General features: G+C 38.7%; 1 protein-coding gene across 1 annotated transcript in view; it reads left to right on the forward strand.

Moving 5' to 3' along the window:
- Positions 1-3,100: 3,100 nt before the first annotated feature.
- Positions 3,101-27,917, forward strand: part of VPS50 (VPS50 subunit of EARP/GARPII complex) — an 81,071-nt gene continuing 56,254 nt past the window's right edge. Inside the window, exons 1-9 of the mRNA XM_035545247.2 lie at positions 3,101-3,316; positions 5,345-5,413; positions 13,441-13,563; positions 14,179-14,250; positions 17,544-17,597; positions 19,853-19,923; positions 20,916-21,033; positions 21,116-21,151; positions 23,743-23,825. Coding sequence (XP_035401140.1) covers positions 3,284-3,316; positions 5,345-5,413; positions 13,441-13,563; positions 14,179-14,250; positions 17,544-17,597; positions 19,853-19,923; positions 20,916-21,033; positions 21,116-21,151; positions 23,743-23,825 — 659 coding nt within the window. The 5' untranslated portion in view covers positions 3,101-3,283. The remainder of the gene's footprint in view (positions 3,317-5,344; positions 5,414-13,440; positions 13,564-14,178; positions 14,251-17,543; positions 17,598-19,852; positions 19,924-20,915; positions 21,034-21,115; positions 21,152-23,742; positions 23,826-27,917) is intronic.

Below are 27,917 nucleotides of genomic sequence, written 5' to 3' on the forward strand. Positions count from 1 at the left end.
CACCTTCTTCTCAGTGCTAACTCAGAGCTTGGACCAGCAGCTGCTAGTTTATTTGCAAGGAAAATCAGCAATGAGTTAACAGGCCCTATCCTGTCCCCAGCCCTGTGTGATTTGAATATGTGTATACAAAGAACAAAGGGAGTGGAACACCTGTTAGATGAGCACCCATCTTCATTGCCTCTGACTTTATCATAACCCTTCCCCAGGAGTCACAGTAAATATGACAGAGAATGTAATAAATGAGGTGCAGAATACAAAGTACGCTGAATTAATAAAATTAAGTGAACACAATGAATGTACAGGTTATAGAGGCATTAGCATCCTTCAGCTACACTGTTTCATAAAAATATTATGCTGCTAGATAGCTCTGCTTATTTCAAATTATAATTAGCATTCAGGTATTTCTTTCTTTCTTTCTTTCTCTCTTTCTTTCTTTCTTTCCTTCTTTTTTCTTTTTTCAGATAAGGCTTTTTTTTCCAGTGACAGCCTCCTGTTTTTCTGTTACAAAAAATGCAAAAGAACTATTACAAAGCCATGCCTAAATAAATTTCTAGCATTTTCTAGCCCACAGCTTTTTTTTTTTTTTTTTTTTCCCTTTAACATAAGCTTAATAGGGGGATGATTTTGTTGCCTTTCTCTGAACAACATGTAATGTGAAGTGCACATCAGGAGTCTTCTAACAAAGAGTCCTGTAGCCAGGGTGGACAACTTACTAGAGTTGTTGAGTTAGCTGCTGATTACTGTTTATTCTACATGAACCTACATCAGTTTAATATTAATACTAATGTATGACCTGGATTCTGTCCAAGGCTGTCACTCACTGTACAAATCTAATCAGCGACAAACCTGGAACCCTCCCACAGTTGCATGAGCAGTAATAGTTTGCAACAGCAAATATTTGCATCGACAGAGGTGGTTTATCCATAGAAAAACACACTTTAAGTTTTCCCTATACAATACTTAGGCTGTTATGGATTAATAAATACTAGGCTTGTCTGTACCCTGCCTTATGAAGGAGAGACGCGTAGCAAGGGATTGCTTCTCCTTTTCACTGCGTGCCTGTGCTGGTCTTACAAGCAGGGGGCCTGCAAGGTGCTAAGCCTCCAACCGCAGGACTGAACACTCAATTTATACTTCTGTTAAAGGGAGGTGAAAACACCCAGATCCTTCCAGAATTTTTAGCAGCTCCATATAATCAAATTTAAGAGACACGAGGGTTATTTCAGGTTATCAAAAGCATAAGTAGAGTGGTCCCACCAGAAATAACGTCATCACCTGACAGAAGCCTGTAGATTAAGAGAATCTTGTGCATATTCCCAAGGGCTTCAAGTGCCCACTGCCCTGCCCCTCCTGAATGCTGTTGTTTGAAACCTGTTTAATCCACTTAACTGTAGTCTAGATATATCAGATTGCAACCTTTTATAAAACCCTAGTTAGAAATGATTACTCGATTTCAACATGTAATAAAATATTGGTCGTATGTTCCAGCTAATTTCTAACCAAAGTGAATGGGAGCCTTCCCACTGGGATAAAATCTGTGTTAGTGTTCTAAACGTCCTATGGTCCTACGTGGGCAACGAAAATTAAAAACAAGCAAACAAAAACCCCCAACAGATTAGCATAGTTATATTTTTCAAGTAAGTGTCCGCCCTTATTCCAGCATTTGTTTATACTCTTGATGTCATTTGTTTATACTCCTGATGTCATTAATATGCTGCACTTTTTTACACTAAATAACTCACACTAATAAAACACTAATAAAATGGAAGCTAAAACCATACATAATTTTTCCCATAAAACTCTGGTTTGTGCTGGTTGTTAAATGTCATTGAGACTTAATGTAAATCAAACCTCACTCATTTCTTTTTAATAAAAGACCATTAAAACTGCATGAAAGCAACTTTATTTGTAGCTGTAACATCCTGAATACTTTGAGTATTTCTGCTAATTTTAGTTATTACTAAGAAATAATTTTGTTGTGGGCTAAGCTTCTTAAGGACCTTCTACAAGAATAATTATGGATGATATTCTGAAAGGTAGCCAGAACTAAAGAATTCTTGCCAGACAAGGCTGGAAAGGGTGGCAAAGTTCACTCCATGGCTCTGTCAGTTCTGGCAGAGCAGCACACCCGCTTTTACCTGACATACTCTGCAGTCGGACAGGTGGGGGGGTAAATACAGGGAGTAAGAAATGTATGTTGAGGTGGTCTGTGTGCAGACTCCAGTACCCCCAAAAGGAAGAGCAGTCTCTTCTGCAGCTATGTCTATATAGCTGCTATGTCTATATAGCTGCTTTCTGCAGCTATTAGTATGTCACTGTGCTTACACTGGTAGCATAATTATTGAGTGTGTCATCTTCAGTTAAGCAAGGATTATAGATTTTACCTTTTTGAATACCAATATAAAATAGATTTTAAAAGTAATTTTTTTTTTAATTTGTTCTGTATATCTCAGTTAATTCGTTCTATATATCTCAACTAAGTACAGAGACACACAGGCCTGTTTTGGCCATGCAAAACTGCATCATGGCCAGAGCAGGCCTGATGCACTTGTCTCTGCATAATGTCTGAGACGATCTGAGGCAAACAGAAAGCTGCAATTGTCTAAGTGGATTTGCTAGCCTGTCCTTTTAGACAGTGCCTCATTCTGTCCTCTCAGAGAATTGATTTCAAGGCCTAAATAGGCCGACGTTAAGTTTACAGTGTATCCTCCGAACCCCAGAGGGGCATTTCGCCCGGCAGGTAACCCCCACGGGTTCCGAGGGATAGCGTTAGTAAGGGACGGTGGTGGAGAAGGGCTCCAGGCACACATCGCATTTTGGCGACCCTTCGCGCAGCCCCTTGAGCGCTGCTTCCCCCAGCCACCGCCTCAAACCCCCGAGATGGGCTCGGCAGAGCGGCTCCCGCGGCCACAGCGCCGCCTGACACCGAGGGGCAGCTCCACACCGGGGCTGCCCGCCGAGAGCCGTCCCCTCGGGCACGCCACCCGCCCAGCTGAGGCGCCCTCACCCCGGCGGCCGCTCCCTCAGAGCCGCGCTCCGCCCTTGGCTCCGCTCCCTCCCTCCCTCCCTCCCGTCCCGGCCGTGCCGTGGCTCTGACGGGACTTGTAGTTTGACGGCCCCCGCCCTGCCCAGGGCCGAGCCCGGCTCCGCCGCCCGAGGACTGCAGGTCCCAGGGAGCAGCGGGCGGGCGCGGTCAGGTGGCGCCCAACATGGCTCCGCCGTGAGACTGCTGCGGTGCGGGGCTGCTGCGGTGCGGGGCTGCGGCCGCCTGCGGGGCGGCGCCATGCAGAAGATCAAGTCGCTGATGGCCCGGCAGGTGAGCGCAGCGGGGCCGGGTGGGGGGCGGCTGTGTGGTGAAGTGCCCTGCTTGAGGCGTGGTTGTAGGGGCGCCGGGCCGTGGCACTGTAATATGGCCGTGTGTGGCATTAAATGTGCCTGGTCGGAAGGAAGGTGCCGGGGTGTGCGTGTGTGTAGGCACAGCCTGAGCGTGTTTCTGTCAGGCCGCCGTGCCCTGCGAGCAGCCGTCCCGAGGGTTGTGTCGGGGTGCTCGCGTCGGGGCCAGCCCTGCCGAGGTGCCGAGCCTTGCACAGGGGAGTGTCCAGGTCGCTCAGATGCACGGAGCGTCGTTAAGCGAAGCCTGTTTGCCGTGTCCCTGGATTTCAGAGCTTAAAAGTGCTGAAGTGTCACCCGCCGGCTCATCGCATGCCCCAGGTGGTTGTAGGAAGCGGTGGGAGAGCCAGGAACTGAACTTTGGTTCTCAACGCTGTCCCCAGAGCATAGACAGGAGGCAGGGTTTAAAATGGAGATCGGCACAGAAGCCGAATTCCCCAAATACCGTTTTGGGCCCTGTACCATTACATTGCCATAGATGGATAATGAGATTTTGGCTGGGGTACATTTTAGAGTCTTCTTTTACGTTGTAGGTCCTCTATTGTCAGGAGTCAGACCAGCGGTGAGCGAGCAGCTCTCAGCCCGCTTAACGGGAGCTGTTGGAAACCCATCCGGTGAGGAAACGGTGTGGTCTGAAAATAATACAATTTAGGCAATTCTCAACCTTTGGGAGGGATTAAGGTCCACTCAGCATTCAATAAGTGCAACTTTTTACTGCTGATGGAAATAAGCTGCCTTCAATGCAAAGTTTTGAGGTGGTTGTGGAAGATTTCATGTCCAGTAGGAGAAGCTGCGACAGTTGCTTTGGGTTGTTTGTTACCTTGAATTTCGGATTCGCAACCTTTGGGGGTAGTAACTGGGAAGGGAGGGTGTTTTCAAACCGTGCCCAAGAGAACCAAAACCAGAATGAAGAGGTTTTGCATATGGGGAAGATGAAACAACTGTGAAGTGACGTAGTGACCATTCATGTGATGAACTTGTAAAACACTGTATCAGTGTCAGAGGATAAATGCACACTTTTTTCATTGTAAGCTCATGTAGTAATTGCATCGCTCCTTTCGTTTCAGGGAAAGCGTTGGTACCCAGGGCATGAAAGGGGCTTAGAAACAGTGTCATCGGTGTCAAACGGGGAGAATTTGAGGGAAATCTGACTATGACTCGGGGCTCATGTGAACTGCCTGGGGTCTCAAGGGAAAGGGTAGAGTCAGAACCACATCTGAAACTTGAATTTTTAAGTTCACTTCTGCTTAGAAAGATAGCAGAGAATGTGCTAAGAAACATGTTCTGTGATACTGCTTCATAAAATGCGTTGCATATTGAACAAACACATACTCATCTGGTTAATTTGATGCTTCCTGTATGAAGCTTGTCTAACAGAGTGTATGCTATTTATGTGGCTTCGTGAGTTTTAAATAATAATATAAAAGAGCTAATGTCGGTTATGTATCTTTTTTCAGCTTAGTTATGCATACGGAAAATGAGTCCTAATAGTTTTATATGGTAAATTAAGAAATCTTCCAACATCCAAAAATATTACAGCTATGGAGTAGGGTAGGTAGCCCTTACCTTGAATTTGATTATTTGATTGCATGAAACCATTAGGTTTGTGGAACAAAAAACATTTTTTCGACACATTTGCATTTTTAAACATCTGGAAGTTGGCAGGAGGATATAAGTGGACTTTGCTAAGAGGATATTAGTGAACTCTCCTAAAAAGGTACTTACTGCAGCATAAAGCTGGAAGTGCATAGATGTTTGAGGAATATAATTTATATACCAGTGGCCTCAAGGTTTTATAGAATAAGGGCTTAGTCTTCCAGACTTATGTCAGTGTAATTTATTAAAGGACTTGTAGTTTTTTTTTTCCTCAACAACAGGTAAGACTCGGGCAATTTGATTGCAAGATACGTAAAGTAAAGTAATCAACATTAACTGACTTAAAATTCTTTTAAAGGGTCTAAGAAGTCCTCAGGAGAGTGTCCATGACCTCAGTCCTATTGAAAACTTACGGATTCCTAGTAAGGTATGATACATGACCTCTTCCCACCCCCTTCAGTTTTAATTTTTCATTTTATATTTAGATGACAGAGCTTTTTTTGTGTTTTTTGGTCCCAACAACGGATTTGCTGCTGTTGTTTTTGATGGCTTTATTTCCTCCTGAAATATTTCCTATCTGAAATATTTTTATGAAAGAATTAGAATTTTGAGGCAAAACAGTGCATCGAGTCAAAATGAGGGCACATTAAAATTTCTTTCTTGGAACTTTGAAGTTGTCCCTGGATGTTGATCTCAATATTTTTAGGTTTCCTGCTGAAATCAGGGTGGAGGGGGAAGAAGGGAAGGAAGTGCTTTTTGTCACTTAGGAAAGTACGTGATATAAGGGTAGCCTGCATAGTTCTAGTCTTGATATTCAGTCTTTGCATGCTTTTGCTGCCATAAGTGTATTTCAGAATTTCACGTTTTTCATCTTCAGCATATGTAATTAACTTCATATTCTACTTTAAATGTTATAGCTTTGGAATAATAACAATCATTTTTATTTGTGTCACTATTCAGATGATGTCATCTCTCTCTCGTCTCACAGCTCATGCTGAGTAATCTGTGTATGAGGGAGAAATTGTTACAATATTTGACTGCTAGATGATTTGCAAGACTTACTGTGGATGATACTTATTTTCTTCCCCTAATTTGGACCTTGCTTTTAACCAATGAATTATTTAAGTTACTGACTTCAACTGAATTTCTATGCCTTATTTTACCATTTAAAAATCCCGTGTCTTTCTGTCTCTACATAAGTACATTGTAATATGATGCCTGTGCTAAGGCAGACAAGAAAATCAATGTTATTCCATGTTTAAAAAAATCAAATAACAATCTCTAAATTGGTACATAATATTCTGTTAAACAGTGGCCGATATATTGATTTCAAAGACTCAAAGTATTCAGTTGCAGTGATGTTGAAAGAACTGTCACATCTCCATGGCTCAGATTTCAAAACTGCAAATTCCTGCCACCCACTGGGCATCCAATTTCAAATAGCCTTTTCTGCCAAGTTGACTCTCCAGGTAAAAATAGATGCAGGATATCTTGGTTGGCTCTCTGCTCTATAGTGGTTTGATGTTATGTGTCTGATAAGCCTACACTTTGTATCAGTAACAATGGGAAAACAAATACCTCTCAATTTGCAATTTTTTTTGTTAATTTTTGGAAGAGTTCTGGCAGTTGTATGCTGTCAACCCTTTGTAACATGAGAACACTATCAGCAACCGTTCTGCAGAATCTCCTGAAAATTAGGAATTCTGTGCTGAAAAGGCAAGACTACATCAACATTAGAACTCATCACCTGATTTTTTTCAAAGCTGATAAAATTAGAGTATTATTCTCTTCTGTGCCATAGTATGAAGCTTTTATAGTTTTTCATTCTTCTAACACTCGTTCCCTTTCAAAATGTTTTAGGTGAGTGGTTTTAAAAATAACTGCTATATTAAGAATATATATTCTGAATATTCAGATTATGAATCTGAATATTCTGAGATTCTTATGTTAGCTATGTTAGCTTTTTCCTTCTCAACAAGGTATATTCAGTGAATCTCTTGTACAGGTAGCTATTTATCTGATAAAAACATTAGATCAGGTGAATATTGAGTAAAATTACTGTGTTTTCATCAGTTTATCTCCTGGCTATGGTCCAAGGCCATATATCACGGTAACTTTACTTCCATCCCTTTCCTTTTAAGAGGAAGGATTAATATTGCTATCCCTCCTTAACTTCGCTAAAACCTTTATTGTATGATTTTACTTTCCAAATGGTAAGGCATCAGGTGAGACACTGTAATATGTCTTCTGGACTGTGGGCATCGATCCCGATACCCTTTCCTGAAAACAGGAATTCTGGGTAGTGAGGAGGGGAAGATTTTGTCTGTGTTTATGGTATGAGTAACCATCAAGGAGATCAGGTTTCAGTACTGAGCAGAAGTTGAAAGTCATTGAGCCCTTGGATATAGGTGTTTGTTTTGAACTGAAACTATATTCAATGTCATAGCAATGTTCTGATGTCACAAATCAGAATAATGTAATTACAGGTTCAAGTAGCTTTGCTGGATATAAGCTAATCCCTCTCAATAATTATTTTATACAAATGGACAAGTTTGGTGAAGGGAATTCATTTTTGAATGCAAAAGTAAAGGCAATGAAAAGAAGTGCAGGTTTTTAAAGGCAATGAGTAAAACCATAGTATTAACCATAATATTGCAGGCTGCTTTTTGAAAACACATGTTGTTCTCTGCTGCCACATTTTAATAACGTTTTTTGTTCATATCTCGAATAACAGAAGTCTCAAGCTCGCAAGCCAAATACTGTTTTGACTATAGAATGGTTATGTTGCTACGCTTTCATCATCACACTTCCATAGTCAAAGTGCAATCCCCAGACTGATTTAGGACAAGTGTTGCTCAAAGTTTCAAATGCTAAGTTAATGTTGTAGAAAGGTGTACAGAATAAAGGACTGCAGAGTCAGCATGAATTATTCAAAAGAGCACAAACCATTGATAGATAATGGTAACTCTAGGGACAAAAGCGTGTCTTTGAAATGGGAACTGTCAAACTAAATTGAAAGTCAAATGGAGAATACAGAGAATAGGGAAAGGAGTACATTGATGTTGCATCCCCTCGGGGAAAAGCCAGCAAAATTCTCATGGGTTTTGATATCTGAAAGTTACTTGCTGACCGGTGGCTTGCTGGTAAGCATGTGAAAGTGGAGACTGTGCTCCTCAATTTTGTATTTTCTTTTGATCCTTTTTTTTTTTTTCCAAACAATGAAATGATTTACCATCGTTATTTTACTGAATACCCCTGAGTGTATGCACTCACATTACCCATTACTCCCAATAGGTTCTGCAACTGTCTTGAAAAATTCCAGTCTGCTTGCATCATATGAAGACAAATCACCAGCTAACTTGCTTTACTTTCTGTTGTAATACAGAATCATACTACCAACTCGGTAACACAGAGAAATAAACGTGTAGTAGTTTAAGTCAGTGATGGAGTTTGTAGGTAAGGTAAATATGAACTGAAAGGCAAAATTTCTAGAAGAAAGAGTAGCCTGCAGAATGATTTCATGTCTTCTTTGGGTTGAGATACCTGACTTCATCTGGATCGTGATTGTCCTGGGGAACGGTAATTCTTGGCATATCAGTGTCTTTTGGTTGTTGAAAATGGTGTGCATTAAGGAACGTATAGAACTGCAGTACTGATTTTTGAACCATTCTGTGATTGTCAGCTTTGTTCTTCCCCAGGCTGATAACAATTCTGTTTAGTAGATTCTGTCACAAAAGGTTAAGAGAGGTATTTTGTACACTTCAATTCAAGTGTGTAGGGTTAATAATGAGATGATTTTGAATTAGGTTATTTTTATCTTGATGATAATCGGCTCATATGCAATACATAGAAATTAGTTGGCTTTGTGGCTTATGGTGGAAAACAATACTGGAAGATTATTTTTAATGCTTTTCCAATAGATATAGAAGCGTGAATTTCTTAGTCCGTTGTGGGTTTCCATTTCCCCAACAATAGCTGCGTGCATTAAGTGGTGTGACTAATGTCTGGTCAGGCTTTGTTATTCTCTGCCTATCAGGAGAATTGTTTCCACAGTGTCATGTTTGTTTTGGTAGAGAGAAGGTTTTTTAATAAGTACTCTGTATGTATGTTGAAGAATGAAGGATGAAAAGAATGTTCTGGACGTTTCATGTGAAAGACGAGGGACCACCACAGACTTCCCTGTGGGACTTCATTCCGTGTGGATTAGCTAATAAATGTTTTATCTTGAGGTGGGTTTATATACATATATAATTACACGTACATTATTAGAGAGGTATGCAAACATATCTACTTATAAGTTATATATATATATATATATATATATACACATATATGTATGTAATATATAAGAAGTCAAGCAGTGCCCTTATCCTAGAGTCTGGGATGAGCTTTCCTCTTAACACAGGTGTTACCCAAGTTCAGAACGGAGGGGTGGAAACTGACAGCATGTTCATTGGTGTTCTTTTGGCTCATGACAGAGGTAGGGAGGCTGTGTCCAAATGAGTACCAGGCAGACTTGACCCCTGGCTCTCCATATAGAGGTGTATCAGCTATTGCTGACCTTCAGCTTCTGATTAGGTTAGAAACTTTTTAGATTTTTCTGTCTCTAAGCAGTTTCTATTAACACTGTCTTGATCATGAACATTTCTCGGTGTCCGCTTCCCAAGTCTTTTGGTTGATTGTTAGTGGAATGCAGAAGGTGTTTGCTTCAACTTTGTACCAGTAATGCTTCAGTAGCAATGTTGTTTTTCGTGTTGCAGGCAGCGTAGAACAAAAGAGAGAGTGGGAGTATGACACACAGGGAAATAGCTGGGTAAGTCATCTAAAACTTCCTGAACTGCTTTTCAGAAGAGTCTGCAATGAAGTGACTCTTCTGAAATACAGTTCAAGTAATTGCTGTAGGCTCCTGGACCCATAAACTTCTATTTCCATACACCAGGAAGGCAAAACAATGTGAGAAGTTTGTGGATGCAAATACTTTTATTTAGCAACGGTTTCTTCAAATTTGTAAGCTGTTAGACAGACAGTTCTTTGTTTCTGTTGTCTGCCCAGAAACTGTCTTTCACTGATCTGTTTAGGTGGCATTATGTGAGAGAGACCTGATCCTTAGGGTAGCGCTAATCATGGCCTGCAAGGAAGCATGTTTGACAGGTTAAATTGTCTTTCAATGAAAGCATGGTCCAAAACACCATGGAAAGGAAAAAAAAAAAAAAGTCACATTTGCACATCACCACAAATGATGCAAACTTTAAGTAAGTAAAGTGTCTTGCTGAGCAAAACTTTGGAAACATGGGTACTTGAAATGGCATCTTAGATGTTATGTTGGCTGGTTATTGGTTGGAGAGTTCCTACTGCTGAATGTATGTATTAATCTGGGCAGTTGGACTGAAATGGAGTACTTTGGGGTTCACCTTGCTGATGTGTCACTCTTTCTGATCTCCTTTGTATCTGATTTGGTTTAGCAGTGGTGGAGTTCTCTGCACAGTCATCATCACATGATTTTCCCATCCCAAATTTCAAAAAGTAGGTTTTTCTATTCAGAATACTTCTCGAACTTCTGAATTTACAAATTAACTTACTGGTAAACATTTTTTAATGTTGATTTTTTAAAACTGTTTTTTTTAAGGCAGATTTTTCAGTGGCAATAGTTTTGAGTTATAAAATTTTTGAGGTATAAAACTGCCTTGAGGAATTCAATAAAGCTTCTCTCTGTGTCTGTACACAGTGTGCAAATACGACCTCCACAGTGCTAAATTTGGCCTTCACTGAGGCCCTTGAAACAATGGGCTTCATATTGTAAGCTTTTTTGTATCCCTGACTGAAGGGATGAGGAAAACTGAATATCAGCAAACTAGGCAAGGATTTTTGCTTCCTTCAGTGGTGAGTGAAAAGACTGGCCTTGAGCCTGTTAGTTGTTTGAAACCAGTGGAGCATAATGGACTGGAAGCTGCAATTTACCATGGCATAAAGTCTGGTGTAATTTATATGGGAGCTTAAGTTTATTCTGGAGAGTCATTCTCTCTGGACTGACTGTTCTTCTAGAAAGAATGAACAAAATAAAGGAAAAGCCTGTCCATTTAATAAATATTTCCCCAGGTAGTGTTTTTGTGAGAAACACTGAGATAAATGTTTTTTTTGAGACAGGAGAAGATGGTTTCTGAGTAATTTTTGTAGCCGTGCCAACCTCAGCGTTATTTTTGTGCTGAAAAATGTGTTATTCTACAAAGATAAAAAGGTCATTGATTAGGCTTCATTAAAACGTTCATATTAAAAACAGTCCTCCTAATTTATTAATAAGTGCCTCTAAATCTAGAAGAATATGTGTCCGTGGTGGCCTTCTTAATGTATGTTTAGGGGATATCAGTCACCACTGACTTAAGGCATTGACATATTTCACCAGCATGACAAGATATACATCATCAAGAAATTCAGATTGTTCGAAATCTTCCTTGCATTTATTTTATTTTATTTTCCTTTTTTTTTTTTTTTTTTTTTTTTAAACAAATGACCATACCAGGAACTTATAGCCAAATAGCCAAACATGCGGGGGATAAATTAGGTGATTCCATTTGCGGTGGTTCACTGGACAAATTAAGCTGACCCTGTCTTGGATATTTTTTATTTTTAGTTTCTTATAGATAAAGCTCAGTGTACTGTAAAATGTTAAGCTAATTTAAAGAGGGGCTCTGTGTTCAGCATAAAGCTGCCATTTGTTAGGAAGCCCAGCAGGAAACACACTTTGTTTGTTGTAAAGGACAGGAACACATATGGTTAGATGACAGATAGTTGTTTTGTTAGTGAAACTGTTGCAAGAGCAGCCTGCCACTGAATCTGAATGCGAGCATCATCTGCTGATTCATGCGCCCTCATGTGATGGAAGCTTCAAAATCACAGATTAAACAAATGAAAAATACCCCCCGGAGCCTCTTTCAAGAACCTATTCCTTCTCAGTCCCTACAGCCCGGTCTCTGTTTCACGTGCCCTCAGTGAGGCTGAAGGGGGTGAGGTGAACAGGAGCTGTCGGGATGCCCCGTTCCCCTCAGGCCTTCCCGCCCTGGCGCGGCCTCCCCAGAAGATGGAGGCCGCTGCCTCCGCCTCCCGGCGGGTGGCGCTCGAGCACCGCGGGGCGGTCTCTGCCCTGGCCTCCGCCGTGCCAGCCCGGGGCCCCCCTTGGCAGCCTGTTTTCTCGGTGGCAGCTGGTTTGGGGCCGTTTTTTTCCCCCGTGAAGGTTGTTTTAGAGGAGCAGCGGCTCTTTTTGATGCTTTAGGAAATTGTTCGCGTGTCGCACCTTGGTTGCATTTATTTGTGTAGGAAAAACAGCACCTTGCTGTGTGGGTGAAATCTCGCTTTTCCTTGTAACGTACGTGCTTTGATGTTACCGAGTGACGTACAAAATGAGGAAGTTTGTGATTGTTCAGTAAATTAATCTCAAATCTGCTGCCTTTGGCTGGTGAAATAAGCTCTTGAGTTTTTGGTGATGAAAATACGGGCACCTTGTCCCACTGTAGCAACTTGTGTCAGAGGCTTGGGGTCTTGATGGGATACTTCAGTCTGCTGGACCACTTTGTCAGGGTTAAATTCTAATATCAAATAATATGATCAGAGCTATATCTTGAATTTCCTTCCCTCCCTTCCTTCTACCCTGCATTTTTCCCTTTTGAATCTCTAATAAAAGTTTTTCATTCTTTCAGTGGGAACAGCCCACTTCAAATATTAGTTGAAAAATCCAGTATGGGAGGATGAGAAGTTCAGACTCAGTCCTCAGTTTGTGGTGACGAGTGGGCACAGCTGGGTTCTTCCACATGAGATTGTGCCAGGAGGGAGGAGAATGCACATCTTGAATATTAGCTGTTACAAAGCTGTTGGTGCCTGTCTGTTTAGACCACCCCACTAGCTGGAGAAAAATCTGTAATGTGTTAATATTGTGCAAAGAAAGCAGATCTGTTATGGTTTTGCCTATAAAAAAGTCAAGTGTTTAATGGCATGTCTTTTATCAAAGTTGCCAAAGTGAATTCGGAGAGCTAAATTGAATAGTTACACATTCGTAGTGACACTGTCTACCCTAGGTTTACAAAAATAGTTCTTCATGTTAAAAAAATAAATCAGATTTTAGTTTTTACTTTTCTTTTTATGAAAAATTCTACAGTATGCTAAGCTTCAGGAGAAAAACTGCAGACTCAGCATGCGTTTATGCCACAAACAAATATTGAGGAAGAAATGTTTAGGTAATCTGTGACAATGAAGCTTGCACCGTTCTTTGAAAAGTTTTGACTGTCTTGCTGTTCGTAATGAGAAATACAAGCTGGAGTGTACAGATCTTTCTATTCTCAAGAAATTATTGCTTCTTGTACTGAAGTTCTTAATGACTTTCAAAAAATACTTGTTTTGGTAAGCATTGTTCCTTCTAGGATGTGATATTATGTCATGGAAATCCACCTTTTTTGTTTTGTGAAGGAGGAGCTCAGAGAATCACGGGAAGAACCAACTGATCCTCAAGCTCAGCAAGAAATAATTAATAGTATTGAAGAAGTTTATTTTTCCAATGATTCCTTTGATATTGTGAAGTATGAATTAGAGGTAAGTTGTCATTATAAAAGAAAAGGCAGTGATGTAACCAAACATGAAGGTCAAAAGTCAGCTTCTTTCAACGATCCATTTTTTGTTTGTTTCTTGTATCCTGAATTAATGCAAAACAGTGTGGATTTTGCTTTGTTTTTTTTTGTTGCCCCTCCCCATACCAAAATCTTCTTGCAGTTGTATGGAGCTTCCAACCTATGGTATTAGTATGGAGTCTCTTCTTTTAATGGGATAGAATTAATATCAGGCCTGATCTGCTAACACGTACTTAGAACTTTAAACTACTATGGGAAAGTCCAAATAGTTGGAGGAAAAAATGTCTATTCTGTATTTTGGGTATTTTTTTAAACAGATGGAATTAATAGACTGAGAAATGAGTAGTTTCAATGACTAGGGGCTTGTGTATGTTACATATAAGTCTTAAAATGGGGTAACTTTGAAGAAATTGATATTATGCTTTTTAACACTGATTAATTTCAGTATCCCTTATTTGAATACAAATTAGATTGCAGAAGCAGTAAGACTGTTTCTTTAATTAAACTGGTTAGTTAATACTGCATATGTATTTTATGTACTTTAATTTCTCACTGAATTTTATTTGTTGTTCACATTCAGAGGCTTCCTCCAGTACTTAGTCTTCAAGAACTGGAAGAGTACAGAGATAAATTAAAACAACAACAAGCTGCTGTAAGTAAAGGTGTTTAGTATACAGTCAGAGTTTTTTATGTTGTCTATAACTGTTGGTTGAAGTGAAAATACAAAAGTATTGTAATAAGGATCAAATGGGTTGTTTCTTTATAAACTTTATTTTTAGTTCAGTTTTTCCAACATATTGGAAGAAATAAAATATTCAACACAGCACTTAATAGTGCTGTAGAGTCCCTTTTTTGAGAGACTTTTGGCAATGTAAAACATAAAATAAAACATAAAATAAAAACCAACCTCTTTCTTTAGAGTCCGTATTTTTTACCATATTTTTACCTTACTTTTCATTTGCTGATTTATTTTTTTCAGTTGTCCCCGAGTGTTTCTAGTGAGTACTGCTATATACTTATTATGAAATGAAATAATGAGTAACAACTGTAATTTATGGGGGAATCAGAGCTGCAGCTCCTGAAAGGTATTTGTTACTTTTCAGGCTTTTTTTAATACAGTAAATATTGATTTTTTTGCTCTGAAAGATGAACAGGAAATGAATGTATTAGCTAGCATTTGGAGAGTACCTGCAAATAACAGTATTAATCCTAACTCACATCTTTAAACGGATGAAATGTACGTCAGAAAATATTGAACCACTAACAAGACACAAAGAACAAGTTCTTTTGGCCTAAGATGTTTTTTTCCCAGAATAAACGTATGAAATTTTGTGAGCTATTAGTGAGAAGTTGGGCAAATGAAAATTCTATGCTCATTACCAAGAGGTGATGAGCTTAAGAGGACATCTGGTGGTGACCTATTTTAGCAAGGAAATACACTCAAGGCTGAGAGACAACTTCATAGGGATATACTTAATAATCCCAATACCTGTTATCAATGTCTTGGCCATTCTGTATGCACAGTGGGAAACAGCATGGGAGTAGTTTCAGTGCATGGCTGCTTCTGAGACGTGAACTGGAAAGTACATGTAGCTGACAAATAATAGAGGAGAGAACTGAGCATATTTCCCAGGAAATACAGCCCATATGTGTCTTTCTATACTATTAGATACAGTACTCAAGAAGTCTGCTTTTGAAATAGAATAAATACTGTATTTTTCAGTTCAGTGGCTGAATCTATGGCTGACATAGGAATTTACGACAGTGATTTAGAGAGAATTCCAACTTTTTAATTCCTATAGCACAAAATACTCAAATGACAATGAATTATTTGTAGTAGAGCTCTGATCTTCCACTTCTCACTGGCTGTTACTGTCTGCTTTTGCACTACTGATTTTGGTTATGTCTTTGTTTCACTATAGACTCCGTGTTTTCTGTAGTTTCTCCATTCCATTACAATTTTCAATTCCATTGAGCCACTCAGTACTTATTTAATATGTGTGTCATGACAGCTTTAATTTGAGTAGTCATCTGGGTACAAATAATTTGAATTAGGAGGCTTTTTTCCTGTACATCTGTTTGGCTTTGTTTTAATTAATAGCCTGATATACACAGCTGTATTTTTTTTTTTCCTTCAGGAGACAAAATACTTTTTCCTGATGTGGCTAGGAAGAAGAAAATTGTTTTCTGGTCCCCTCAAAAAACATTGCAGTGTGCATGCATTGATAATTGCAGCTACTTTCAGCAGCCACATTCATTGCTAGTGGCTGCATTTCTAGATTACAAAGGTTAAGAGTTAAAAAGTACATCAGCACAGCAGTATAGAAGCTGCCAAAAGCAGGGGGACAATATGGAAATGAATGTAATAACCTGTTATATGATGGTTCATTCAAAAGAAAGAGAAGAGAATTGCTTGTAAGCTCAGAAAAGTACTATCAGTAAGTTCAAGCAAACAACAAAAATGGCTGTGGCAGATGGTTGACAGTGTTTAGGTTTTTATTGGTATTAGATAATCAAGAACTTGCAAAGCGACAACAAAAATAGTGAAAAGTGAAAATGAAATGCACCGTCTCTTATTCATGTGTACTGCTTAATGAATCCCTTTAACAGTGAAGAATCAAGCTGTTAGATTTGTGCTAGAGGCGTGAATGGCTAACAAGTATATGCCTCTTGTAAAGTTTTCACATATACAAGGCTAAACGGAAGAAGAGATTGAAAAGAAGAAGTGAAAATTTTTATAGGATATAGACTGTGTATAGAGCAAAGCTTCCTGAGAGCCCCAAGGTCGTGTAGACTTGTGTAGCTTTTGGCTTCGTAACATCCTTTCCTGCGCTCCTACCTCACAAGGAGCAGTTCTTTTGCTGTCCTGCAAAAGAAAGCTGTAATATCAGAGTCCTTTGAAGACCATTTGCATGCAGGTGCTCTTCCAAAGGATGGGAACTGAACTAGTGGAGCCATTGTGAGTGTTACAGGGATGCTGTATTTTGAAGATCCCAATGTCATACTGCATTTGAATAAGCAGTTTACAAACCTGCAGTGTGTAAAACAAACCAACCAAAGAAAACCAAAAAACCCCCCTCATCACTCTTTCCTACAAGTGCATTGGGGCTGGCTGACAGTCACAGCCAGTTTTACTTAATTTTCATTTCTGGAAGTGTTGGTCCCTGTGAAGAATATAGAGCAATACCAATAACGTTTTTGTCATGTTTGAAACTGTTTCTTCTTAAATGTCTGTAGTACCTGCTGAAAAATAAACAAGCAACCAAAACCTACAAACTGTTTTCAAGCTTGCGTTCATATGACTGTTAATGTTGGATTTCTTTCTTTCTTTCTTTTTTTCTTTCTATTTTGTGTGTGCACAAGAGCCTGATCAAAGCAACAATGCTCATTCTTAAATTCAGTACAGGCAGGAGCCCTCAGGAGCGTTCCACTTACTGTTAGTTCAGAACGATGGAGAAAGTTTTAAAATATGCATGTTCTGAGAGCTAAAGAAATGGTGTAATGTGCACAGGGTGAATATTCGTTTTGGCATGGATTTTATTTAATATGGTATCTGTCTGAAAGGTAAGCGTCATCATGACTTTCTTAGATCCCCATGGTAGATGGTTAACTTAAGTTTCTGCTCTAGCAGTAGCATAAACAGAATGTAAGCATTGTAGTTACGTATTTTATTGTTTTTTATTCTAGCATCTTCTTTAACGAGCAGAGAAGTAAGATTAATTTAAAAATGGTCGTTAATCCCTAGATGAAATTGTAAATAAACATTTTTCTTTCATGATCCATGTGATTTCTAGGGTTTTTAACTTGTTATGGCTGGCATATTTATTAATAAGTTTGAAAACTACAGGAGTGACAGAATCACAAAGTCACTGTAGAACTTCAGTATAGAGACTGGCTTCTTTATTGAGATTGCTGTGTATCACTTCTGGTATTCTTGTTTTTAAGGTATCTAAGAAAGTTGCAGACTTGATTCTTGAAAAACAGCCTGCATATGTTGAGGTAAGACTAGTGTCTTTTTTTAACAGTAAACCGCTCAAATTTGTCCCCTTATAATACTGCTCTTGTTTCAGTTGGGATTAAATACAGTAATTGGTTAGAAGAGATGCTAGTGCTTGGCTGGAAGTAGTTGTTCTAGCTAAACCTGGATCCAGCTAAACCTGTATCTCTAAAGGGTGAATGAAGGGTGTTTTAACCTGGGGGCTCTTTAGGATGCTAAATGCTTCTACATATGACTTTATTAAGATGGTTTTCTGAAAACATGAATTCACATGCTTGACCAGTACCTGTAATGGACTCGAAGAGGAGCTTTTCGAGCACTTGTGTTTAGGAATGGTTTCAGATTTTTATACGCAAGAGCAAACAGCAATAACCTTTTTTAAGAGAACTTAACCAGAAATCTTCTGCTGATCTCAGTCAATCATGAGAGGAAAGCATCAGAATGCTGAGCTGGAAATGGAGTCTTAACATGTCAAGGACCTCCGAGAGCAAAATGAAGTGGAATTGCTTTTGCTACTGCCATGCCAACATTCTGCTTCTCTCTCCTCCCTCCCAGAACATAATTGGAAGAACAGCTATCATAATGATTCTCTGAAGAGGTGGTTTTTTTTCTACCCATTTGCTTTTAATAATGTCCCTATACATGTGGTCAGCTCAGCCTGGTTTTATCTAATTTATCTTTTTTTTTTTTTAATTAAATCTGATTTATCAGGAAACGACACTGAGAAAACTGCAGAAGGAAAACTCAGGATTGTTTTGAAAGTAGTCTGAGAATTACCCTTTGGTGGATAATTCTGTGTGTGTACAGCATCTCACATAGCAGAACCTTTTTATTGTGCTCCCCTGATAGTCCATCAGTACTTGTTTCTTGAGCTCAAAGGCAAAACGCTGGGCCAGTTCTATTTACTGTCTCAAATATATGCAAAATAAAGGAAGTCTGCCATCACAAAGGTATGTGAGAGGCCCTCAACTTGGAAAGACCCTACTAGGACCTTGCTGAAGAGGACAAAAAAAATTGGCTTAGCAGCTTTGGAGAATTAACCATTCCCAGTGCTCACAATTTAGTGTCTTGTGCATTGGCTGCTGACACTTCAGCTATTTTCTTCTGGTCTCATCTTGATGTCTGGGGGACTGGCACGTTTGCACACACGCTGAGGGGGGTGACTGCCCCAGGCCTTCTTTATAGGTTGTGGTATTCTGGTGTTAGTCAAATAATTCAGAGCCAAGAGCCACGCACCTGTGATGATACAAAAGATTAAGAAGTTTTCCAGACTTTCAGAATATCTGTTTGAGGTTGTTCTGCATCTTCCTGGTTAAGATGGGTCATACTTTATGAATCCTGAAGAAAGCATTGTCATATGAGCCATTACTGTAATTCTATTTTGGTTAAGCAGCTGGAGAGAGTGTGATACATCTTTCTTGACTGACCGACCAAGAGATGATCTTAAACTGAACTGAATTTTAAACTTATTTTCACTTGCCATGTCTTCAAAATAAATTTAATTTTCAAAGTGAAAATCTTCCTTCTTCCCATGGAAAGCACTCAATATGTTTTTAAATAATGAGGAGTATTTAAAAAAAATAAATTTAAGAGTGGAGAGAATGCTCGCTGTTCTGCAGTGCTGTTCCTAACAAAAGGAATATGTACATGAAAAACATTTTTTTTTTGACGAATTTGAGATTATGCTAGGCACTTCACAAAGTCAAAATCAAGCTAAATTCAGGTTGCTTGTGCTGAAGAGTTTTCAGCTGAAATTCAACCGGATACAATTAGCGTTCGTTATGAAATGACATTTATTAAATTTTTAGAATGCAAATGTTTCTAAGCAAGAAAATGTGAAATGTGTGAATGGTATGTGAAACATGTTTTTCTTTTTCTGTTTTGTTTTGTTTTTGTTACCCTTTGGCATATTAATGCAAATTAATCTGTATTTCTGTCCCTGATTGTTATGCTACGGGGTATTCTGTTAATCATATACAGACTCTTAGGCTGCATGTGGAGTATATAAATGAAGAGGCTCTCAAGGCAATGAAAATGTATTTCAAGTATCTTTCTTCAAAGGAGAATTGTATTTTAAGATAGCTTGTTTTAATGTTACATACCAGTGTTTAGCATATATAAAAAGATGAAACAAGTAATATATAAAGGAACTCTAAAAAGTAGTTATAACATCTCAAGATAAAACCTAATTGCTAGTCTTTGCTGGTAGGTAGCAGAACTTTAACTTGCGTGTTTATTTAACCTGTTGTCTCTGTAGGAACTTGAACGTGTTACATCATTACAGACTGGTCTTCAATTAGCGGCTGTTATTTGTGCAAACGGAAGAAGGTAACTTGCTTAAGTAATGGTAGAAATTGAAAAGGGGAAAAAGGGATTTAAAAAGACATTTGTAAACCCAGGGGGTCGCTTGCTGATATTTCCTGTTTATGTGCTGAGTGGAATTAGCAATAGTAAATGTACTAAAACGTACTGGTTGCTTTTTTTTTTTTTTCTTCCAGCTTTCACTGTTAATTGGAAGTTCTGTTTAAACAGATACCTTTTGGGATATACCACTGATCCACAGACAAGTTCTGCAGAAGGGATAACATACCTTCTAAATAGTCTGTTGGTGTGTGTCCTGGGTTTGGCTAAGATAGAGTAAATTTTCCTCTTAGAAGTTGGTACGGTGCTGTGTTTTGGGTTTAGGATGAGAATAATGCTGATAACACACCGATGTTTTAGTTATTGCAGAGCAGTGCCTAAAGTAAGTCAAGGACTTTTCAGTTTCTCGTGCCGTCCTGCCAGCAAGGAGGCTGGGGTTGCACCAGAAGCTGGAAGGGGACACAGCCAGGACAGCTGGCCCAGGCTGGCCAAATGGATGTCCCACACCATGTGGCGTTGTGCTGAACAATTAATAGGGGGTGGCTGGCCAGGGTGGGGGGACCACTGCCTGGGGATGGGCTGGGTATTAGTCGGCGGGTGGTGAGCAATTGTACCGTGCATCACTTGCTTTGTATATATTACTGTTATTATTATTATTTCTCTTTCTTTTCTGTCTTATTAAACTTTTATCTCAGCCCACAAGCTTTTACTTCCCTCCCCCTAATTCTCTCCCCCGTGCCACTAGGGGAGGTGGTGGGGAGAGTGGATGACTGTGTGGTGCTTAGCTGCCTGCCGTCTTAAACTAAAACACGCTGTCATCTCAGTCTCAGGATTTCCCTAACAATGCTTGCAGTTTTGTTTTCTAGCATGTCTGATGATGTGCATGCTAGCATTTATTTGAAATAAGCCTTATGTTATATATTATGGAAGATTTTTGTGTTCATTGTTTACTTCTACAGACACCTGAATATTGCAAAGGAGGGATTCACACAAACTAGTTTGGGACTTCTTGCAAATCAAAGGAAACGACAGTTGCTTATTGGACTGCTAAAGTCTCTGAGAACAATAAAAACACTGGTATGTGAAGATTTTTTTCAGTCAATAGCAAAATACTTTTTTCATTTCTTCGTAGTTATCACTGTTTTCTTTCTCTTTTTAGCAAAGAACTGATGTACGCTTAAGTGAGATGCTAGAGGTAAGTCCCTCCCAGACTATTGTATCTTGAAGCTATTCTATTTCTGTCAGTCATCTTAATTTTGTCCCTTCCTTCCTTCATTTTGTGAACAGGCTATGATGAGTGTTTGTTGTGAAATAGTATTTTTGTTCTTGTTTTAAATGTTGTGAGAAATACTTCATACCAAATTAGACAGCCCCTATGGAGGAGGACAGGGCAGTATTTTCTATCAAAGACTCAATCCTTCAGAACTTAGTTTCAGAACTTAGACTTGAGTTAGTTCAGTGAGAGTTCTGTCTTCACTCTCCTCCCTACACCTCTGCTTATACTCCTTTTCTGGCTTTAGCTTCATACTTGGAATTAAAAAAGCAAGTGAGGTTTAGCTGGTTCTTGATATACCTGGTCTGGATAAAGTACTTCTGCTGGTATATTATTTTACACATTTATATATGGCCTTCCTACTTAGTATTTTATTTCGAAGTGGTGGAGCTTCCCTCCTTATTTAGTGGCTTGACTTTTTAATAGTCAATTGTAGAAAAAGTTGTAGCACGCAGGCCATGACGGTGAAAATTCTGCTGTTAAGGTGTGTATATATATTGCCTAAAATGTGGTAGGTACTGTGCAGGGCAAAAATAAGATCTTGTCTTCAGGTGTTTAAATTGTGTGAAAGTCACATTGAAGAGTTTATTGACAGATATATTTTGATCATGTCGTGTAACTATTTTGACTTGGTAGCTTGCTGATTATTTTTAGCTGAGGTTGGATAGAACGTCATTATGATAATCCCTAGTTACTAAATTTGGAGATTGAATCTTACTAATTTTAACTCTTAAGATTCTTTAATTCCATCTTGGATAATACACCTGGTCTCACACTTTGTTATTCTTTATCAAGCAAGAACGTATTAATTCACCTGAGGCTGCACCAATGTTATTTTCTGCTCAATAAGCTTAGGTTTTTATTAGCTTTTTATTAGCTATTTATTTCTGTGCTGTGTTGTATTGCACAGGAAATCAGATCTTCGCTGCTGGTAGGAGTTGTCTTGAGACAGAGGTGTGGGTGTTGCATCTGCACACAGACCCTAATGTCAGATTTGTCAGTGATCTTTAAACATTTACCTGCTAAAAGTGCTCTTTCTGGCTAACAGGAGTCTTAGAACTGTGTTGACTGTCTTCTCCCAAATACTGTATCCCAGGTATTAGCTATTTCACTGTCTTTACTCTGAGAGGAAGTTAGTAGGTTGGAATATATGAGTTTTATACATGTATATATATACACACATACATACGCACATATATAAAATAGACATAGTAGCCATACAGAGATGAACATTTAAGCAGGGTTCCCAACTAAAACAGGAGTGACAGAAACAGAAGGGGGTGAGCCACATCTGGAATACATCAGTAATATGTGTTACTCAAGCAGGCTTAGCAATTTGTGATGAGGAGATGAGAGCATGGAACTTGCTGCTTTACAGCCCTGGTAGACTTAATGGAGCCAGGTTTCCAATGGAGAAAGACGCAAAGAACTGTAATTGCAGCAATTATTTTAAGCCAGTGTATTGTTTTATCATCATCTAGTGGATAAAGCATTTTTTTTTAATAGCTAAACTTAATCTACATTAGAATGCTGCTGTTAAAAACAGTTTTATTTGAGAAACTTCTTTACGGTAATAGCTAAATATAAATTGCCCATGTGTTTTTGCTCTTCAGTCAATGAAAATTCATTAGCAGCTTTGCATTTGAGCCCTCTGAAGCACGTAATATAATGAATGTAAATTAGGAAAAAAGGGAAAGCTCTTGGCTACTGAAAGGGATTTTCCTTTCTTCAAGAAAAAGGAACTCATCTAATGGCCTCATACCTAATAGGATACAAAAATAATAATCATAGCCAAGACACTGTTGACGAGATCTTGGGGTTGTACGTTCTTGTGTGCGGTTTCGTTTTGTTTTTGTCCTGGCGTCTTCATATACTTTCTGACTGATTTTTTTTCTGTCTATTGGAAATTCTTCTTATAAATTATATATGTTTTTTTTTCCTCCCCAAAGTATTTTTTTTTTTTTGTCCTGGGGCCTTCTGTGAACCATTTGTCTTAAATTCGTTACTAATTAGTTATCAAATGTGTCAAAGTAAATAGAATGTGTTTATTCGTGCTTAATATTGGTGTGTCTCTGTTGTCTCTTTGTTGGTTTTGTAAGTTATGGCTGCAGCTTACTAGTGCCTGAACTTACCTCTTCCCCTGCTCACGAATAGATTGTATTGTATTAACAAAGGTTTGAAAATTAACTGGGAAAATGTTATTTGTTTCGTAATAAGAGCTTTCTGCTATGTTTTGTATGAATCTGTGAGTAAACAAACAAGTCATTTGCATAAGATAATGTAATACATGCAGTGTTTTTGGATCTTGCTAACATGTTGCCTGTTTATAACTCTAAACTGCTTGCAAATTAATTTCTGCAATAGACCCTCAATAGTTTTCTCCAACTTGATACTGTACAGGTGTAAGAGGTGAAGTATCTTGTTCTTTGTCTTTATACATAAGTGTGTAAAAATGGGTGTTGCGGTTTTTGCTTCAAAAGTCAAATTAGCTTTCTATTCTGTTTTATCCCAAGGAAGAGGACTATCCAGGAGCTATTCAGCTGTGCTTGGAATGCCAGAAAGCTGCCAGCACTTTCAAACACTACAGTTGTATAAGGTGAGGTGACATTGTGCTGATCTCAGCTTCCGGATAGTATTTGTAAATGGTATAAAACAGTGATGATTAATTCTGATTCTCTAGATCAATTTTGATTTAAATTTAATTTTCTCCTTAGAAAAGTAAAGTTGAGACATTTATAAAAACATAAACATCTTCAGCATTGTTGTGTCCCCGTCCCCATCCCTACTACTAGGTTATCACAATCTTAACACGATATAATCTCCACCTGGACTGTGCCATTGTTTTGGAATTGTGGTAGAAAGTTAGCGGATAAAGTTTCAGCTAAGACTGAGTTAGGACTGTGCTACAACCTGCAGCCTAGACACACTTGGGTTAATTTTTAATAGGGAAGCTTATATTCTGGAATTATTTGCCTTCAGCGAGATGGTTTTGGAAGGGTAACTTACCCTGATTCTTGGTGATGAAAGTAGCAAGTACCGAGCTTCATGCTGTTGTGGAGAAATTGCTTTCAGAACCAGAACTAATTCACATATCTGCAGTTCCTTGCTTAAAAAGACTTGATGTTTTCCATTGCTTTTTATGCAAGAAAAGAAGAATTGGGTGAACGTCAAGTTCAAAGTCATAACAGGTAGGACAATAAAGGAGAAAAATAAGGTGATTTTTGATATTTCATCTATGGAGAAGATCATTAGATTACCTGGATTTTCTTTTTGTGCTATTTTTAGAGTTTTAAATTTATAGGTAAAATTCTGACATTGTTTGAACTCCTGCCAGAATGCTCCTTGACTTAGCAGGACTAAAATCTCTGAATATATACACTTTGCCTCCTTCTGTCCTATAAATGCACGGTTTGTTGCAACTTCAGAATAATTACCCATAATGCTTGATTTCAGTTTAGGTCTGCTTTTGAGGTATGGTTGTTTAAGGATCTGAAGATGCAACTAAAAAGTGTATGAAGTCAGAAATTCTGCCTGGAAATAAGCCTCTCTCTATTTTTGAAGTATCACATTGAAAAGCTAGTTTTTGTTTTCTTTTTAGTTCCATAAAACTTGTACGTGGATATAAATCAACTATACAGCCAAAATTAGCCTACATTACTTGATACAACTCCCCTCTTTTACCTCCCCCCCCAAAAAAAAAACCAACAAAAACAAACAAAACAAAACAAAAAACCCACAAGCTTTTAAAATTTTGAATCCCTTCCATATATAGTGGTGAGTGAAAAATATTCACTCACCACTCAACAATTATTTATTTGAATGAGAAGTGGCTTCATGGTTTCACTCACTTCATGGTTTCACTCACTACTTCACAGTTAGGTTGTCAAGATGCAAGATGGCTCCTGAGCAAGTTTTGCTCTGCTTGACTCTACGTTCTAGAGAGAAATGGAGAGATGGATTCTATAGAGTCTTCCACACCTGGGTGTCATCTATAGTGTCTTCGTTGTTCAGGAAGCTCTCCTTAGTATATTGTTCTTTTCGATGCTCTATGGCTCGTCTAATCTATTCTGTGTATCTCCTGCATTTTTCTTCTTTTGGAAAAGAAAATTTATTCAGCTTGAAAAGGCAGCTTGATTTCTTTGGCTCTTCAGAGTACTCATCTGCAAAAACATGTGCTTTTGAGATTCAGGTTATTTACCTAGTTTCTTTAAGTTAAATTTTGTTTTATGTAAATTATTGTCCTGGTTTCAGGTAGGACAGAGTTAATTTTCCTCCTAGTAGCTGGCAGGGTGCTATGTTTTGGATTAGGATGAGAAGAGCGCTGATAACATGCTGATGTTTTAATTGTTGTAGAGCAATGCTTACACCAAGCCAAGGACTTTTCAGCTTCTCGCTCTGTCCTGCTAGCGAGCAGGCTGGGGGTGCAGCAGGAGCTGGGAGGGGACAGACCCAGGACAGCTGACCCAAACTGGCCAAAGGGGTAAATCAACAATATATAGGGGTGGCTAGCCGGGGTGGGGGGCCGGCTGCTCGGGGATAGGCTGGGCATCGGTCAGCGGGTGGTGAGCAATTGCATTGTGCATCACTTTGTACACATTATTACTATTATTATTATTATTGTTATTATTATTGTTATTATTTTCCCTGTCTTAATAAACTGTCCTTATCTCAACTCACAGGCTTCACTTTCCCGTTTCTCTCCCCCATCCCGGAGAGGGAGGGGGGAGGGTGAGCGAACGGCTGTGTGGTGTTTGGCTGCCAGCCGGGCTAAACCACAACAATTATATAAAAAGTTTAGTTTAATTCTGAATCACTTCAAGCTTTTATTGCAGTTTCAATTTTAATTTCCACTGCATTATGTTCACTATAGCAAAATTTTAAACTTAAACTAACAGTTTATATTTTTGCCATTTGGAATATTTAACTGCAAAAATCATACTATTTTAAATCTGTTAGCATACTGACAAGATACGTGACAAATAGTTTTGAGGATTTACTTTGTTGTTGCACTCAAAAGGATATACTTGCATCCAGGAAGACAGTTTCTTGAAAGAAAGAATGATGATAGAAAAATCAGGACTGCTTCTTTATTCTGAGATTGTTTTTTTTTTTCTGAGCTTATTTTTGTTGGGATTGTGAGAGTAGGACATTTTTAACAGTAAATCTCAGCCTCAGAGCATATATTTTCATCATTGTGCAGTTTTACTTCCTGAAATCCCAAAGAATATGTATTGTATGGAGTAACATCTTGCTAGCAGGGATTAGGCTAGATCTCTTACATTTTTGTTTGGGACCACAGCAGAAACAGTTTATCAAGAAGTCAGACAAGCGCTGACATTTAAAACATATTTAGCTCTCATAAAGATCTGTAGGTAATCACCTCTGTACCTTACCATGAAATTTTCACAGGATCACTTTCATTTGTCCATGTGACAAGAATCAGTGCATTCCTTCAGATTTTTCTTGCTAGGTAGTAGGAGTTAGATGTAGCTCTTATTAATCAGCAGAGGATTTAAACCTTTATATGGAGTGTGTGTGTGTGTGTGTATGTATATATATATTTTAATTTGCTGTGTGTGTAGTCTGAAGAGACAAGCACTGCAGCTTTCCTGACCTCTTTAAGAGTGACTGCTCATCCTCCTTTAAAATAGTAGGCTGGACTTCTATTTTTTACCTTTGTTCTCCATTATCTTCTTCCAAGGGAAGCAGATCAGTGCTTGTGTTTCATTCCATGCTTGCATTACGTGATTCATTTTTGTTTATAAATAGAAATCAGTCATCTGCCTTTTGCTCGTTGATTACTTACGATGGGAACAGACTCCCTTCAAAAACCCTTAGAAAACTCTAGTGTCAGATAATAGGACCACTCTGTCTATTGCATTTGGGTCTAAATGTTCTTTCTATTATATCACAGGAGATGTACCTTCTAAAAATATGCTAATTTAGATTTCTGTGGATGAGGATGTGAAAAATACTTTTAATATGTTTTTTAATTCAGGGCATTCATTTAATTCATAAAGTCTCAATTATGGTAGATGGGCTTTCATAATAATCTTGTAGCCATTATGTCCAAGCATTATCTTAGTAATTGTGGCCTAGAAAACATAGGCAGTTTTAGCTGGATGCTGCATTTCTACATTTTCAGTTCAATACTTGATCAAAGTTACATTTCATACGAAATCTTGTGATTGCACTTCCTTCTCCAAGATTGGTTGGTATAAACATGGGATGTGTTCTTGCAAACACTTGCATATGTCTTTGCCTCATTGAACAAATAAACTGCAAATCTGTGTATTTGAAATTCTTGCTTGAGCCCTTGCTTCATTGGGAAGACAGCGATGTCACAGAATTTGCTCTAAACAGTACAGGTAGAAAACATTGCTGGTCTTACCTTGGTTGTGCTGCATGTGGATCAAGGTCCTTTGAATTCCTCTCCCAAGAGACAGAGAACATACACCCTTCTAGAATGGCTCAGATCTTGGGAGATTTGCTGGGATTTGTGACATGAGGGCTCTGGTCCCTAATCTGCCTCCTGTGTTAGCAGGTGGTTACGAACTGAGGCTTGCCTGACATTAGTAGTAAGGCATAGTGGGATAGTGGAAACATAGTTTTCATGAGGATTGGTACTGGTATACAGCTGAAATTAGTCAAATGTGGTCAACTGCAACAGTCAGGAATTGGTTTCAGG

Source organism: Cygnus atratus, chromosome 2, assembly GCF_013377495.2.
Source record: "Cygnus atratus isolate AKBS03 ecotype Queensland, Australia chromosome 2, CAtr_DNAZoo_HiC_assembly, whole genome shotgun sequence".
Taxonomy (NCBI): Eukaryota; Metazoa; Chordata; class Aves; order Anseriformes; family Anatidae; genus Cygnus; species Cygnus atratus.